General features: G+C 34.8%; 2 protein-coding genes across 6 annotated transcripts in view; one reads left to right on the forward strand and one right to left on the reverse strand.

Annotated features, from left to right (window-relative positions):
- The window catches only part of LOC134847574 (B9 domain-containing protein 1-like), a 271610-nt gene extending 256887 nt beyond the window's left edge, over positions 1 to 14723 (forward strand). For 2 of the 5 annotated variants that reach the window (XM_063864668.1, XM_063864666.1), the window contains exons 2-9: positions 9359 to 9420; positions 9834 to 9902; positions 10031 to 10142; positions 10318 to 10414; positions 10709 to 10771; positions 10937 to 11004; positions 11627 to 11763; positions 14443 to 14723. In XM_063864668.1, the coding sequence (XP_063720738.1) occupies positions 9364 to 9420; positions 9834 to 9902; positions 10031 to 10142; positions 10318 to 10414; positions 10709 to 10771; positions 10937 to 11004; positions 11627 to 11763; positions 14443 to 14484 (645 nt within the window). In that variant the 5' untranslated portion in view covers positions 9359 to 9363 and the 3' untranslated portion in view covers positions 14485 to 14723. The other 3 variants (XM_063864667.1, XM_063864670.1, XM_063864669.1) reach the window with 3 other exon arrangements.
- Positions 5449 to 7166, reverse strand: LOC134847573 (carboxypeptidase D-like). Its single transcript, XM_063864665.1, has one exon. The coding sequence runs from the start codon at positions 6959 to 6961 to the stop codon at positions 5591 to 5593; it is 1371 nt and encodes a 456-aa protein (XP_063720735.1). The 5' UTR covers positions 6962 to 7166; the 3' UTR covers positions 5449 to 5590.
- Positions 14724 to 15955: the final 1232 nt, after the last annotated feature.

Consider the following 15955-nt stretch of genomic DNA (forward strand, 5'->3'; position numbering starts at 1 on the left):
GATTCGCAATCTCAGAGTTTAGTCTGACAGCACGCCAGTATGGGATTGAGAATTCAATTCCGTTACTTTATTAATTTTTTTTTTGAAAAAAAATTAAAAAATCATAAAAAACTCCATATCTAGAAAACAAAAAGAATTGAGCAGTCCAACTTTGACGCCAGATTCATAACCCTTAATTTCACCCTGATGGCACCCCACTAAAAGGTTGAGAATTTGAAGTTCGGTTGCTTTGTTACATCTAAGTTTTTTTAAGTTTTAAAATCACAAAAAATGCCACATATCGAATACCTAAAGGATTTGAGCAATCATACTTGAACGCAAAAATTGAAACCCCTGAAATCAGCCTGACAGCATGCCAGTCCAGGGTTGAGAAACTCAATTCCGTTACTTTATTTTAAATCTAGTTTTATTGAAAAAATATGAAAAAATCATGAAAAACGCCATATCTCGAAAATCTGAAAGACTTGAGCAGTCATACTTTGACGCCAGATTTGCAATCCCTGATTTCACCCTGATAGCACCCCACTATAGGGTTGACAATTTCAAGTTCGGTTTCTTTATTACATCTAAATTTTTTATAATATACAAATGATAAAAAATGCCATATGTCGAATACCAAAAGGATTTGGGCAATCATACTTGAACGCCAGAATTGCAACCCCTGCTTGTACCCTGACAGCACGCCCACTATAGGGTTGAGAAATTCAAGTTCGGTTACTTTATTTTACATCTAATTTTTTTGAAAAAATTATGAAAAACGCCATGTCCCGAGAATCTGAAAGACTTGAGCAGGCATAATTTGACGCCAGATTTGCAATCCCTGAGTTCAGCCTGACAGAACGCCAGTATAGGGTTGAGAAATTCGACTCGGTTACTTTTTTTTAAAAAAACGCATTTTTGAAAAAAAGCATAAAAACGCCATGTCTCGAAATGCAAAAAGAATTGAGCAGTCATACTTTGACGCCAGATTGATAACCCCTGATTTCACCCATAAAAACGCCATGTCTCGAAATGCAAAAAGAATTGAGCAGTCATACTTTGACGCCAGATTGATAACCCCTGATTTCACCCTGACAATTTCAAGTTTGGTTGCTTTATTACATCCAAGTTTTTTTTAAATATACAAATCATAAAAAATGCCATTTATCGAATACAAAAAGGATTTGAGCAATCAAACTTGAACGCAGTTTTGCAACCCCTGATTGTACCCTGACACCAAGCCCACTATAGGGATGAGAAATTCAAGTTCGGATTTTATTTTACATCTAATTTTGTTGAAAAAGTATGACAAAATCATGAAAAACCCCATATCTCGAAAATCTGAAAGACTTGAGCAGTCATACTTGAAGCCAGATTTGCAACCCCTGAGTTCAGCCTGGTAGCACCCCACTAAAAGGTTGAGAATTTCAAGTTCGGTTGCTTTGTTACATCTAAGTTTTTTTAAGTTTTAAAATCACAAAAAATGCCACATATCGAATACCAAAAGGATTTGAGCAATCATACTTGAACGCAAAAATTGAAACCCCTGAAATCAGCCTGACAGCATGCCAGTCCAGGGTTGAGAAACTCAATTCCGTTACTTTATTTTAAATCTAGTTTTATTGAAAAAATCATGAAAAACGCCATATCTCGAAAATCTGAAAGACTTGAGCAGTCATACTTTGACGCCAGATTTGCAATTCCTGATTTCACCCTGATAGCACCCCACTATAGGGTTGACAATTTCAAGTTCGGTTTCTTTATTACATCTAAGTTTTTTATAATATACAAATGATAAAAAATGCCATTTATCGAATACAAAAAGGATTTGAGCAATCAAACTTGAACGCAGTTTTGCAACCCCTGATTGTACCCTGACACCAAGCCCACTATAGGGATGAGAAATTCAAGTTCGGATTTTATTTTACATCTAATTTTGTTGAAAAAGTATGAAAAAATCATGAAAAACCCCATATCTCGAAAATCTGAAAGACTTGAGCAGTCATACTTGAAGCCAGATTTGCAACCCCTGAGTTCAGCCTGGTAGCACCCCACTATAGGGTTGACAATTTCAAGTTCGGTTGCTTTGTTACATAAAAGTTTTTTTAAATTTAAAAATCATTAAAAAAAGCCATATGTCGAATACCAAAAGGAGTTGAACAATCATACTTCAACGCCAGAATTGCCCTGAGTATACCCTGAGAGCACGCCACTAAAGGACTGAGATATTCAAGTTCCGTTGCTATATTTTACACTTTATTTTTTTTTAAAATCAATTTAAAAATCATAAAAAACGCCCCAACCAAGAGGAATGGAGCAGTTATACTTTAATGTCAGATTCATAACCCCTGATTTCACACTGACAGCACGCCACTATAGGGTTGAGAAACTCAAAATCGGTTCTTTTGTTTTACATCTGTTTTTTTTTAATGAAAAAAATGAAAAACGCCTTATCTCCAAAAGCCTAAAACATTTGAGCAGTCATAGATTGACGCCATATTCGCAATCCCTGATTTCAACCTGATAGCACCCCACTATAGGGTTGATAATTTCAAGTTCGTTTGCTTTGTCATATCTAAATTTTTTTTAAATTTAAAAGTCATTAAAAAAAGTCAGCTATCGAACGCCAGAAATGCAACCCCTGAGTGTACCCTGACAGCCCGCCGCTATAGGGTTGATAAATTCAAGTTCGGTTACTTTCATTTACACTTAATTTTTTTTAACAATGAAAAAATCATGAAAAACACCATATCTCGAAAACCTAAAAGATTTGAGCAGTCATAAATTGACGCCAGATTCGCAATTCCTGAGTTCACCCTGATAGCACGCCAGTATAGGGTTGACAAATTCAAGTTAATTTACTTTATTTCGTAATTTTTTTAATGAAAAAAAGTGAAAAATCACGAAAAAAGCCATATCTCGAAAATCAAAAGGATTTTAGCAGTCATAGTTGAAAGAACGTCAGAAAGGCAACTCCTGAATGTACCCTGGCAGCACGCCCTATAGGAATGAGCAATTCAAGTTCGGTTCTTTTGTTTTATATTTTTTTTAATGAAAAAATCAAGAAAAACGCCATATCTCGAAAAGCCTAAAACATTTGAGCAGTCATATTTTGACGCCATATTCGCAATCCATGAGTTAACCCTGACAGCACGCCAGTATATGGTTGAGAATTTCAAGTTCGGTTTATTTATTTTATGTAATTTTTTTTTTCAAATGAAATCATAAAAAACGCCATATCTCAAAACCAAACGGATTTGAGCAGCCATACTTGGACGCCAGATATGCTAGCCCTGATTATATCTCGACAACACCCCACTATAAGGGTGAGCGACTAATACTAAATTTAACAAAGAGGCGAAGTTGCAATTCGCATACACAAGCAAAAATATGACCGATGACGCTTCTGTGAAAAACTGAATGAGTTAAACTTTGAGTTTGAGTCTACAAAATTTCGTAAGTGACCCACGCCAATAATGACACAATAGCAAAACCAGTCAATTTGAAAAAAAATTATCAACTAAGATGCCTCAATTTAAAAAGCAGTCTATGGAGCAGTAATAACATGAAAAAAATGTAACATAAAATGAATTTTTTTTTAATTTGAAATTTTATGTAAAAATCATCCCCCATACACCATATTAAGTACAAAGTGATATATTTCGCTCCTAGTAAAAAATAAATTTTAGCAAACAATTTTCCTTCAACCTTTTTGAACAATTTCTACGACGGATGAAATCTCGGCTTACGCGTTAATAGCGCAAACTCTATCGCGCGTTTTGTCCCAAATTGGCCCAAATGGCAATTTTTAAATCCTCATAACTTTACGATAAATGATCACACTTAAAATATCTTTCCAAAATTAAACATAGGACAACAAAAACTTTGGATAATTTTCAAAAAATCCCGTCACAATGGCTAGTTAAGTCGAAATTTGTCTGAAGAAAAATAGACCACCGCGCACAAATATTCCGTTACTTTCGTTACGAAAGTTGGAGCACGAAAGGTCTATGTTAAAATACTTAGCATTGGCTGTACTTAATAGCTGGTATTGATCAAAATGACTTTCAAAATGAACACATTTCATCGCAACAATATTTGCGTCGCAACAATATTTGCGACTTAGGTTGTAAAAAAAAGATAATTCATACTGTAACACAAACATTGCTTGTGTAATCAATTGTGAAACAAAAATTTGATAGTTTTGCGTTGCGACTATAGAAAAAATCTAGAGTTAAAGCTTTCGCCCAACATAGCAACTTCTTACACATGTTCCAATGGATATTGGTCTTAAACATGTTCTTTCGTGTAAGATAGATGTGTTTCTATCTTAATTTATTCTTTCTTTCTTTCTTTCTTTCGTTACACAGGCAAAAACCAGTACGTTCAAAAGGTTTAAATATGTCAACACAGGGACTTCTTATATATGTCAACATGGGGACTTCTTAAACATATCTTATTTGAATGCCAATTAAATATTGTATAGATAGATAGATGGATTAGTTGCAATCAACTCAGTTTTTCCCAGAAAAAAAATGGGAAGGTCGAAACCAAGTCAAAATTTGGGAAAAGGCAATTCGCAGATTGACTTCAAATGGCAAGTCAGAGAGCCAGGAACACAAATTATTGTGTCCTCCTTCTTTATAAGTGTAATTCTCACATTTATGTCGCACTTACAGAGCCCCAACCACATTCACGAAGCAAAAACGGCGCAAAAACGCAGACCATCGAGGCGAAGCTGAACACAATCAAAAATGGAGGTTCAAAAATGAGAAGTCATACCCTAATCGCTTTGCTGTCTTAAGCAGATACTTGCTCTGCGAGAGAGTAAACACATTATTATAACAGAAAAAACCCATGCAGCGAAATCGCTCGCCATATAGTACTTGAGCAGAATTCAAAAAAACTTAAATGGAAGGCAGTTAAAAATTAGACATATCATGAAGTAGACACGTGATCAACCTATTAGAATCGAGATAAACCAAACGTACGAAAAAAAAAATCATTTTTTTCTTACCTCGATTCAGGTTTATGTCGTGTCGACTTTATGACCTGTCTACTGTTTGCTAATATGAACGCAAAATTGAAGAAAAGAATAACAATCAATTCCGACAACTTTTATGTATTTTTTGAAATCCGAAGCACGACTGAAAGGTCTTTCAAATAATGCCACACTTGATCCTTAAAAAGTTTTCTTTGAGATACAGAAAACATACACTTACCCTATCGTTTTTTTTCCAATGAAGTGAAGCATTTCAACTATCAAAAACGTTTTCAGAAAACGCAATATTAACCTTGTTTTGAAAAACTTAAATTGGCTTTGGAGCCCCGACACCCCACCCCCCCCCCCCCCCCAAAAAAAACGCAAATAAATAATTTTTCTCAAATCAAAAATTGTTTCTTTATATGCGTACAGATACGCGGCTGTTACATTAACAAGTTTTGATACGCGAGGCGGCTAAAAATGTGTTGAATTGCAAAATTGAATTTTAGCTTAGTCATTTAGTTTACAATTTCTATGACTAAAATTTACATTGAGATCAAATTATACAAATTAGCTCATTTTTTTCAGCTTGTCATTAAAGCTGGGTGGTATGATTGTTCCAGTACTTTAAAGGTGTTTTTCTTTGTACATCACGACCGTATCCAGAACAACCACTTCGCCTTTGACGCTGACTTCTTTTTGAACGGTCTCGTATGACTCCAGTTCAAACTTGACTTGGTAGTCGCCGTCGAGGAGCAGACGGAAGTAATCGCCAAACTCAGTGGAAGTTACAGCATGGCACTCCATAGGTAGCTTAGCGTCGGTGTTCATATCTTTAACAGTGATCTGAACTCCTTTCATTGGTTTTTCTTCTTGGTCAACGATGAATCCCTTTATACCCATATGAACAGCATTGATGTAATTAATCAAAGCGTCTTTGTTCTGGTACCAATACATCCACATGTCATCTTTCTTCGGATATTTATTGCAGCCCAGTTCCAAGGTTATCTCGTAGCAGTTCGAGGTGTCATAGTTGTAGTCCTGCATGCCTCCAGGAACCGGATACCAATCGGCGCCGTTTGTGATTCCATCTGTGAATGGCTTATCACCTGAACACACCGCCTCAGTGTCTTTAGACATGAATGCATGCGAGAAGGAATATACAGATGCTAACTCTTTGAATAGCGCGTTATCTGGAGTTTTAGATCGTTTCTTGTTATTCGCGATATCGTACGGATAATTGGCAACAAAACTTCCACCATGGAGATTGGCACTCAAAACAAAGGGGTGATTTTTCAGCAGTTTCATAATAATTTGGGTCTCCGGTTGGAAATGATGCATATCTGTTGGCGGGTGCACTTTGTCTAAGTTGTTCGTTTTGCAAATTCCCATGGCGAGCAGCTCAAAAGCAACCTCGTCATAATTAGGAAAATCCCTGTTCAGATCCACATTGTTAGCATTGGCTCTTCCCAGCAGCCAGTCTTTCTCGTTCCCTTTGGCATATCCATCAGGATTCATCGTTACAATGATGTGAATTCTGGTGTTGTCGACCAATCTTGTAGCTGTATCATTCTTGTCGTAGTTTTCTACGAGCCACTCAATTAGGTTGATTAGAATTTCTCTTCCAACCACCTCATTTCCATGCATGTTGCCCACATATTTGAACTCGGGTTCCAAAGGTTCGTGTACTTTTGGATTGTCTGAGATAATGATATCATACACCTCTACGCCATTGACAGATTTTCCCAATTTTTCAAGGTGGACTATTTCAGGAAAGTCTTTTGCGATTTTCTTAAGGAACGCTTCCAACTCTTCATTGGACGTATGGTGATTCAGTTTGATTTTACCATCCTTTTGACAATTTTGAATACTGCACGTAGTTCTGTTGAAATAAGCCTCCTCCGACAGTTTCTTACAATTCCTGCAGTCTTCAGCTTGTTCCTCGGCTGCTACCAAGCACGACGAGATAAGCAAAAGGAAGACTCCCAATGGAGTCATTTAGTATTAAAGTCCCCCCAAACCGGAGAAATTTCTATAAACGAAAAAAATAATTAATGTACAATACTAAAATTTTAATTAAATTCAAAATACTGGTTAACTAGTTAATAAAGCATGAATGTAATGGTTTAGTTGCATTGGTTTTATATACACTGATAGCCGCCATTTTGTATGACCTCTGTATATAATTACCATGGTTTCTTGAATTTAAAAAATTGTTAGTTCGGAGTTGCAATCAACAATAAGCCTCATGAAATATACCGATTGTCAATGCGAAAAAAAAACAAAAGGAAAAAGATTAAAATTTCGCTTAGTGAAGATTTTCAAAAGAGCCATGCAACTTAGAAAATAATAAAAACAAGGAAACTGCCGAGCAAGATTTACTATATGTGACAACAATATGATGAGAATTGATTCCATTTGACGCCAAAGTGAGAAAACCATATTCCAATCAATGCAAAACACCTTGCTAATTTCTGAGAAAACGCAAAAACTACTGAAATTACTGATAACAACTGAATTTTGATCTACAGGCATATTTTGTTTCGACTTTCGGAGAATGTGAGGAATAAGTATGATGTGGTTAATTTTATTTTAGACAAATTTTTGCACAATTTGTTGAGTAAGAAAGGATGCTAAAAGCGTAATGCGAAATAATTTTATGCCTCCGTAATCCGGCTGAGAAAAATTTTGAGCTTAATCATAGGTAAATCAGAGCTTTCAGGGCTTCGTTCCAATGAACCAGCAGTCTTGTTGTTGCGACTATTATCGAAGAAACTGACTTAATGTTTGTGCTCGGGCTGGTTTTTTTTTCTCCAGACAAATTTCGACTTTTTAAGTAAGAATTTTTGACAGATTTATTAAATAACGCTCGAACGTTATTGTTTTTCTGAGCTCAAATTCAAAAGGATATTATACCTGTGATCGTTTTTCGTGAAGTTATGGGGGTTTAAAGATTGCCAATTTGGCCCATTTGGAATAAACGCGTAAGCGGAGATTTAATCCGTCTTAGAAATTGTTCCAAATTAAATCGAGGCGAGTTTTTTCAGTCTATTCGATACTTCACTTTAAATAGCGTATGGGTTTATTATGTTCAAAAAAAAATTTGAATCTTTTTCATTTCTTAAATGTCACCCATTTTCTAAAAGCGAACACTACTCCATTCACCTTGACATGCAGTCGGATTTTTCAGGGCTTCGAACTGATGCGACCTTTCTTGTATCACTTTATCTTTTGGGGGATGAATTTCAAAAACCAATCTCAATGAAAAATTTGGTAATTTTTCATTTTTTTTCTGAAATTTTCAGTAAATTTTTTAAGTGAACATTACAGCATAGACTTGAAAAGAAGCTAGTTTAATTGACCTCATCAAAGATGAGTTCGAAAAACTCATTGTCTCATTGTGAAAGTTTAATTTATGTCAAATGCTTCTAAAGGAGATTTGGGCGTGGAAAACAAAACATTCTAATTGTTTTTGTAGACACAAAAATTTTTTGTAAGATTTTTGCATGTTTCCCAGGCTCTTTTCCACTTCCCACCCACATTGAAATTCCAGTTTTGAAAAACTAATTTTACGCTGTCATAATGTGATTAATTTTTGCATGGAGAAAATATGAAACCTGGGGGATGGATAAGTGCCGTTTCCCATTATAGCTGGGGTCTTACCTTACCAGGAGACGTAGCAGAATGGTCTGAAACAGAATGGTCTGAAGTCAGAAAGGGTCTAAGGGCAGTAAAAAGAGAAAAAAATTCTGGCTATCGATAAAAGAAACTCTATGTTTATTTAATTTTCCTTTTTTTGCTTATTCATGTATCGACGATTCTTGTACTTGCTTTTATCGATTCGCTCGTATATTATTTGTATGTTTTTCTGCTCTTAAATATTTTCTGCTCCTGGACCATTCTGCTCATTGACCGTCTTCCAGCTCCCCAGTATCAAAAGTTAATAGACAGCTCATTACAGTAGGTCATTATTATTATGATGTGGGCTATATTTTGCTGGGGGCTCTAATGGGAAAGATGCAATGTGTCTCACTCGTAAAACGCCTTTTCTGAAGTTTTTTAAAACTCACGTCTGAGTTACATAATCAATTAAGATGCGCTAACCATCTCATGAGAAATAAACTGCAAAAAACGTAGATGTTATTGATTTCCATTTTTGCCATTTTGTTCCGCAACAATAAGTCCAAATTTCAAATTTTTAGGCCATGTCTTGCACACTATGTGCATTTGTCACTATGCGGAGTTCAATTGTTTCGGTTCAGCCAATTGAACGATCCTACTAAGATGAGAGATTTATAGTTGTATAAATTTTGGTAGTTTGTCTATGTTAACCTTTTTCAGTGTTGTTGATGTGTGCTTGTGGTGAACAGTTTGAATAATTCATCTGTCGTTTTCAGAATATGGCACAGCAGTCAGTTTTCCTTGTTATGGTCAATGGGCAAATCGAAAGTGGAGTGGTAAGTAAGCTGCGAATTCCATGGATGTTTAGTCTACTATGTATCTTTTTTTTGAGCGTGGTGCTGTGGAGAGGAATCGGACGAAAGCTTAGAGCATTACTAAGTTAGGAATAATTGCCTACAGTTGTTTTCGAAAATAAAACTTACGAAAATTGTATCAAACAGTTGGCAATCAATTTAAAAATCTTCTAGTGCCAAGAAAGCGCTGAGAAAGTTTGTCCTCTGATAGCACCTATGACCTATAAAAATCTTATTTCATTTGCATTGTGATCGAAAATTAACTCGATTGGAAGAAAATGAGTATTATTGCGAAACAGACTCGATATCGCTTGTTTCGAGAAATCATATACTTGCAGTAAAATTATACTTATAAAATATTTATGAGATTCAATTCCTAAACTCATTTTTTTTAGTTTCCCGAATTCAACGACTTATACTTGAAGTACTCGTTTGTCCACGGCCCTGACTGGATTATAACTTCGGTTAGTCATGAATCGCAATTAATTGATTTTCGAAGATCATAAATAAATACATTTCATTTTTGAAAATTAACCCACTTCGAAAGTATGAAAATAATTTTGTTTTTCATATTTTTATGACGCTTTTTCAGGGCTTGGAAGACGGAATTTCCCAAGTGTCTAGGAAAAGCATAGATGACCGCGGTCTTTTCACGTGGAATTTTCCAATTGAGGCAACTTTCAAAAGCTCAAATCCTTACGGCTGTAAGTAAACAATTAGAATCGTCGAGTTTACGAAATTAGAATAGTTTAATGGAAGCTATTTTATACTATTAAAAAGATATCAATGCCAAAAGCTAAAAATAAAAAAGTTTTATCTGTTATCGATAAACTGTGTAATTTGGTCACTCATCAGGTTGCGTTGTTTTGATGCTTCCAGGGCCTCAGCTGGTTATCAGCTGTTACGGAACAGATGTTTTTGGCAACGAAGTTGTCAGAGGGTACACATCTTGTCACATTCCAATTACAGCCGGAAGGTTAGTGTCGAGAACCTTGGGTTCCCTTTTACTAAAAACGCCTTAAAAAGTCTTCAATAAACAAAAGCTTCTGAAAAAGCTCTGTTTGATTGTAAAATAACGGGAAAACCCCAAATTACGGAGCTACCGAATAGATACTCAGTGGCAAGTAAAAATTAAACTCATGAACTATCATGACTTTGTCTAACTACGAACCATAGGACCGCTTTTTTGCAGTTTGATGCAGACCGCAATTCGTTTTGTTGTTGAAGTTATAATTTATAGTTTGACCAATTCAAAAACTCCTTGTTTCAGGCACAGAAGGAAACTGGGCATGTTTGTGCCGCAGTCATCATCATCATTTCAGAAATTCCTTGGGTTAGATAATAATGCACAAAAAAAATAATTCAAAAAATACTAACTCACACTTCGCGCCTCAAATTTGATCTCCAAACAACTTCAAAAGTGTTGAACTATTTTTAAATTACTGTATTTGATCGCTTCTATAACTTAGGTTTTATCGTGTACATTTTTTGGTTGCAGGTGGTTCCTAGGAAAAAGACCGGAGTTCATTGACCCCAAAGTAGTCGCACACTCAGATGGACGCGAAGGTAAAAAAAATAATAGCTATACTGCAATCAATAGCTTCTTGCATGAACAAATCTCAGTTGATTTTCAAAACTAATTACTTGAATACAATTTTTTGTCGACAAAGTGGAAATTTGGTATAGTTTTACGATATTCATTTTTTGCTAACCAACCTCAAAATTTTTCTAAAGGCGCCGTGGTCGCCAATATGACTAATTTTGAGGGGGAGCGCGCGCCAAAAAATTGCAATTTTTTGGTCAAAATTTTCAAAAATGTGCCTAAAAACGCCTATTTAACGTGTTTTTGTAAATAGGCGCAGAAATAGTCTTTCCGGAGAGCTCGGAAAGTGAAATTGTTTGACCTAAAAAAAAGGTCGACAAAATTTTCAAAATTTTTCGAAAAACCGCCCCCCCCTAAAAAAATTTCTGCGCTCGCTACTGCATGGCTTCAATTGTAGTGAATATCGATTTGTGACTCATTCATCTTAGTTTGGCTTGGTGGAGGAATCCAACATCAATTTTCTCTCGAATGATTCAATGTATTTTTTTTTTTATTAACAGATCATCCAATCAGAAAGACAGTTTATTCAGTAGGACATTCATTCTGTTATGCAGTCTCATGGTCTTATTTATTCTGTTCTTTAAGTAACTAGAGTGAGGTCTCAGGGATATGTGGGTGTGAGCTTCAATGTGATCACTAGGGACATGAAGAAACTGGGCCTAGATACCATCCCCTCCGAAGTGTCCACTCACTCAGCAGTCACCGCACAAGCACTATCTCAGGTTATTCTAGAATTGTTTCGAACAATTGAATTGTTCGATAAAACAAGACTGCTGGTATCAGAGCGAAGCCCTGAATGCTCAGTGTTTTTAAGGTATATGAAGTAGCGTTCCTTTTAAAAATATGATGAATTTCTTTTTTAATTTTTGAATTTTTTTGAAAATCGTTCCCCCACACGCAGTGTTAAGTACGTAATAAATTAGTTTGCCATTATGAGTTTTTAATTAGTCCAAATAGCATGCCTCAATTCAATTTGGAACAATTTATTTGAGGGATTAAATTTCCACTTACTCGTTTATAGCGCGAAATATATCGCGCGTTAATGGTCCCAAATAGGCCAAATGGCAATCTTTACACCCCCATAACTTTAGGAAAAATGATCACAGGCAACTTATCTTCTTAAATTTGAGTTGAGGACAACAAAACCATTCAGATGATATAAAACAAATCCGTCAAAATTGGCTAGTTAAAAAGTCGAAATTTGCGTGAAGAAAAAAAACCACCCCGAGAACAAATATTCCGTCACTCTCATTGAAAGTAGGAACAATAAGATTGCTCGTATCAGGGCAAAACTTTGAGTGTGCCGACTGCATTTGGATTTTTATGGAGTAGTTAAAATAAAAATAAATGATAACATTTTCAAAAAAAAATTCCAGATTTTTTGTTGAAAATTATCCTTCCCTACGCTATGTAAACTTCAAAGTGATATAATTTGCATATAGCAAAGTTTTAAATAGACCAAAGAGCATGTCTCAATAATCCAATTTGGAAAGATTTCGAAGACGGATTAAATCTCAATGGAACAAAGGACAATTTACGGCTTACTGTCGTCCAATAACAAATATCATTTGGGACTGTTTTTAACAAATAAGTAAGATGAGCGGCATAAAAAAGGAGCTGAAATTATATTCGACTACAGGTTGTTTTTAAATGACATTTTTTATGACTCATCTCTCATTTCAATAATACTTTATCTATTTAAATATTTTTTTTGTCATAGGTACCAATAGTTCGCCAAATTCTGGTGATACATTTTACTAGGTTTGATTTCTTTTTATATTTAATTTTTTTTCGGTGGTTGATTACCTTTGCGATTAGCAAGGGTGGTGCAACTCGGTACTAGACTTTTCCCGAAATTAACTTTGTTCACAGAATTAGCAGACTTGTTTTTCACTTAATTTTCTGAAATTGTTAAATATTAGATAAAATGGTTGTCACTAAAGTTGGATTAAATTTTACCAGATTTGTTGCAGCGCAATTTGTTTGGCGAAATGTCTACGCAAGCTTACAAACCTGAAAACGAGTCATCTCATTTGGCTCAAAAGTAAGTAGGAAAAAAGAACCAGTTTCACTGCTCAAATTGCATCATAAAACATCTGGTTAAGTCCCATGCAATGTTTGTCAAAACTTTTTTTTTGTTCCGACTTTCGTAACGAAAGTAACGGAATATTTGTGCTCGGAGTGGGTTTTTTTCTTCAGACAAATTTCGAATTTTTAACTAGCCATTTTTGACAAAATTGTTCTTTATCATTCATAAGGTAATGTTGTCCTGAGGTTAAATTTGAAAAGATGTTTTACCTGAGATTATTTTTCGTAAAGATATGGGGGTTTAAAGATTGCCATTTTGGTCAATTTGGGACAATTAACGCGCGATATATTTTGCGCTATAAACGCGTAAGCGGAGATTTAATCCGTAAGCGGATATATATCAAGCGGAAATTTAATCCTATCACGAAAAAATGGTATTATTAGCTCAAGTATTAGTGAAATGATACATCATTAATAAACAAACGTGTTTTGAAAACACCCTGTAGTATATATCTATAAGTCGGCTCATTTTTTACACGGCTTATCTTGCTTATAAATATGTTAGTTTTTTGTTTTGCTTATTACTTGTAAATAAATTAGTAAGTAGCTGGGAAATAAAAATTAAATAGGAGATTCAAGCGGAGATTTAATCTTAGAAATCGTTCCAAATTGGTTGAAGGAAGCTTATATGCCATAATTAATTTGTTACAAGGAGCGAAATTTATCCTTTTGTACTTTATATGGCGTTTGGGGGACGATTTTCACAAAAAAAATCTCAATTTTCATTTAATTTTATTACTTTTATTTTTTTAATGTTATTACTGCTCCATAAAACTTATAAGGCAAACGAAAAATTCTGCACTTCGCCCTGATACGAGCAGTCTTGTTTAATTTAATATTAACCAAATTATGAAAAACGAATTGGAAAATTTCAGTTTCTTCTGAATTTGTCCGGCTACTGTAAAGCAGCACTGTATAACATTGTTCGGAACGAAATGCTGTGAATTTTCGATAAACCACCGAAAAATATAGCGAACAGTAACACTCCAACATTGTGAAATGTATCACCAGAATAAGGCAAATTTTTGCTACCTATCACAAAAAATGGTATTAATAGATCAAGTATTAGTGAAATGATAGATCATTAATAAACAAACGTGTTTTGAAAACACCCTATAGTATATATCTATAAGTCGGCTCATTTTTTACGCGGCTTATCTTACTTATAAATATGTTAGTTTTGTGTTTTGCTTATTACTTGTAAATAAATTAGTAAGTAGCTGGAAAGTAGTAATTAATACCTTGATGACAAACTATGTTTAATTGTCATTGATTCATTAAAGAGTTTTTTTTTCATTTTTTGGATGTTTCAGGTTCACGAATTCAGCAAAAACGTGCACTCTGATCCCCTATGAAGCTATAAACTGATAGTAAACGAAGTTCATGGTCGCGCGATGTGCTATTCTAGTCCATGGAAAGCGTCATTATTACTGTCGAAATCCCCTAAATAATATCAAAAATGGTTCAATTGAAATTTTCTAAATTTATAAACCCTTAATTCAGCTCAGTTCATTTTGTACATTCAAAACGTAAATTGTATTGTATAACAAAGTGATGCACACAAATTCAGAATTGAATATCTTGTCGTATTTTGTTTTCTTTCTTCACAGTTTTTCCAGTGTTTCCAGATTCGTCCCTAGTTCCGGGCGAAGTGGTTGTCCAAAAGTTAGAATAGAAAAAAACGGGTCTAAGCTATCGGCAAAATTGGATCACCTGAAACAACAAATTATTTTTTTTAGAAATTCAAAATTTAGCAAGAATTTTTCAACAAAAAACAGGCAAATCAAACAAGGTTAATCAGTTGCCAAAAGTGACAAGAAATTTTTTTTTTATAAAGTTCAGTTTATTTTTGCAGAAATATTCTTGAATTTTTGAAATTTTTTATTCCCAAGAGGGCGCTAAACATTTCGAAAACTAATTTAATTTGAAGTTTTCTAATCGTTAACATGAGTAAAACCCTAACTGAGTAAATTTAAAACTTTTTTGCTCGAAATTTGACTAAAAGTAAAAATAATTTTATTCAGTTTTGTGGACAATCAGATAACTTTTTCAATTTTTTTTTAATATCGTTCGAATCACGACTAAAAGGTTTTTTATTTAATATAATATAACACTTAAGTCATTCCGATAATTTAATGTGGTACCTGAGATTTCGTGGAAAACAAAAAAAAGATAAGAAAACTAAAACACACCCAAAGACAAAGCGCTTCCCCATTTTCAATGATAGGAACAATCAAATAAAAGCCGTTTTTTTCCGAAAATTGAAAAACCGGGAGTGGATGCGGAGAAATTTTGTTGAAATTTTATTGTAATATCTAGCAAAAAGTAAAACAGTTATTAGTTATTAATAATAATCTCTCTTTTACTGACCATTGTTGAAGCATGCATTCCACTCGTGTTGTCTCAATTTGCCATCATTATTCAGATCACACCTCTCGATCACAGTCTCAACACACACTTTCCATCCCCCTCCTCCTCCCCCCGCTCGACTGCTGCCCCTCATGAACTTGGACTGCTCCTCCCCCCACTGTCGGATCCAGAGGGTCTCGTGTTTCTCCAGGTAATTGTCCTGTGGCTGGGTGTCGAAAAAGGCGAAGGATTTGTGCCAGAAAGTCTGGTTCAGAGACGGAAAGTGCTGTTGTAGGCTGAAAATAAATCTTTTATTCTTTACAAAAAAAAACATTTTTCGGAAAAAACCAAATTTTAAGAACTATTTTGGAACATTTTAGAGGGATTCAATTTTTAGTTCATCGAAGTTTTAGTTTTTTGTTAAAGATCCAGGAATCTAAAATCGGTGGCATATTTTTGGCTCTTTCATTGAAGTTA

This window comes from Symsagittifera roscoffensis, chromosome 6, assembly GCF_963678635.1.
Source record: "Symsagittifera roscoffensis chromosome 6, txSymRosc1.1, whole genome shotgun sequence".
NCBI lineage: Eukaryota > Metazoa > Xenacoelomorpha > Acoela > Convolutidae > Symsagittifera > Symsagittifera roscoffensis.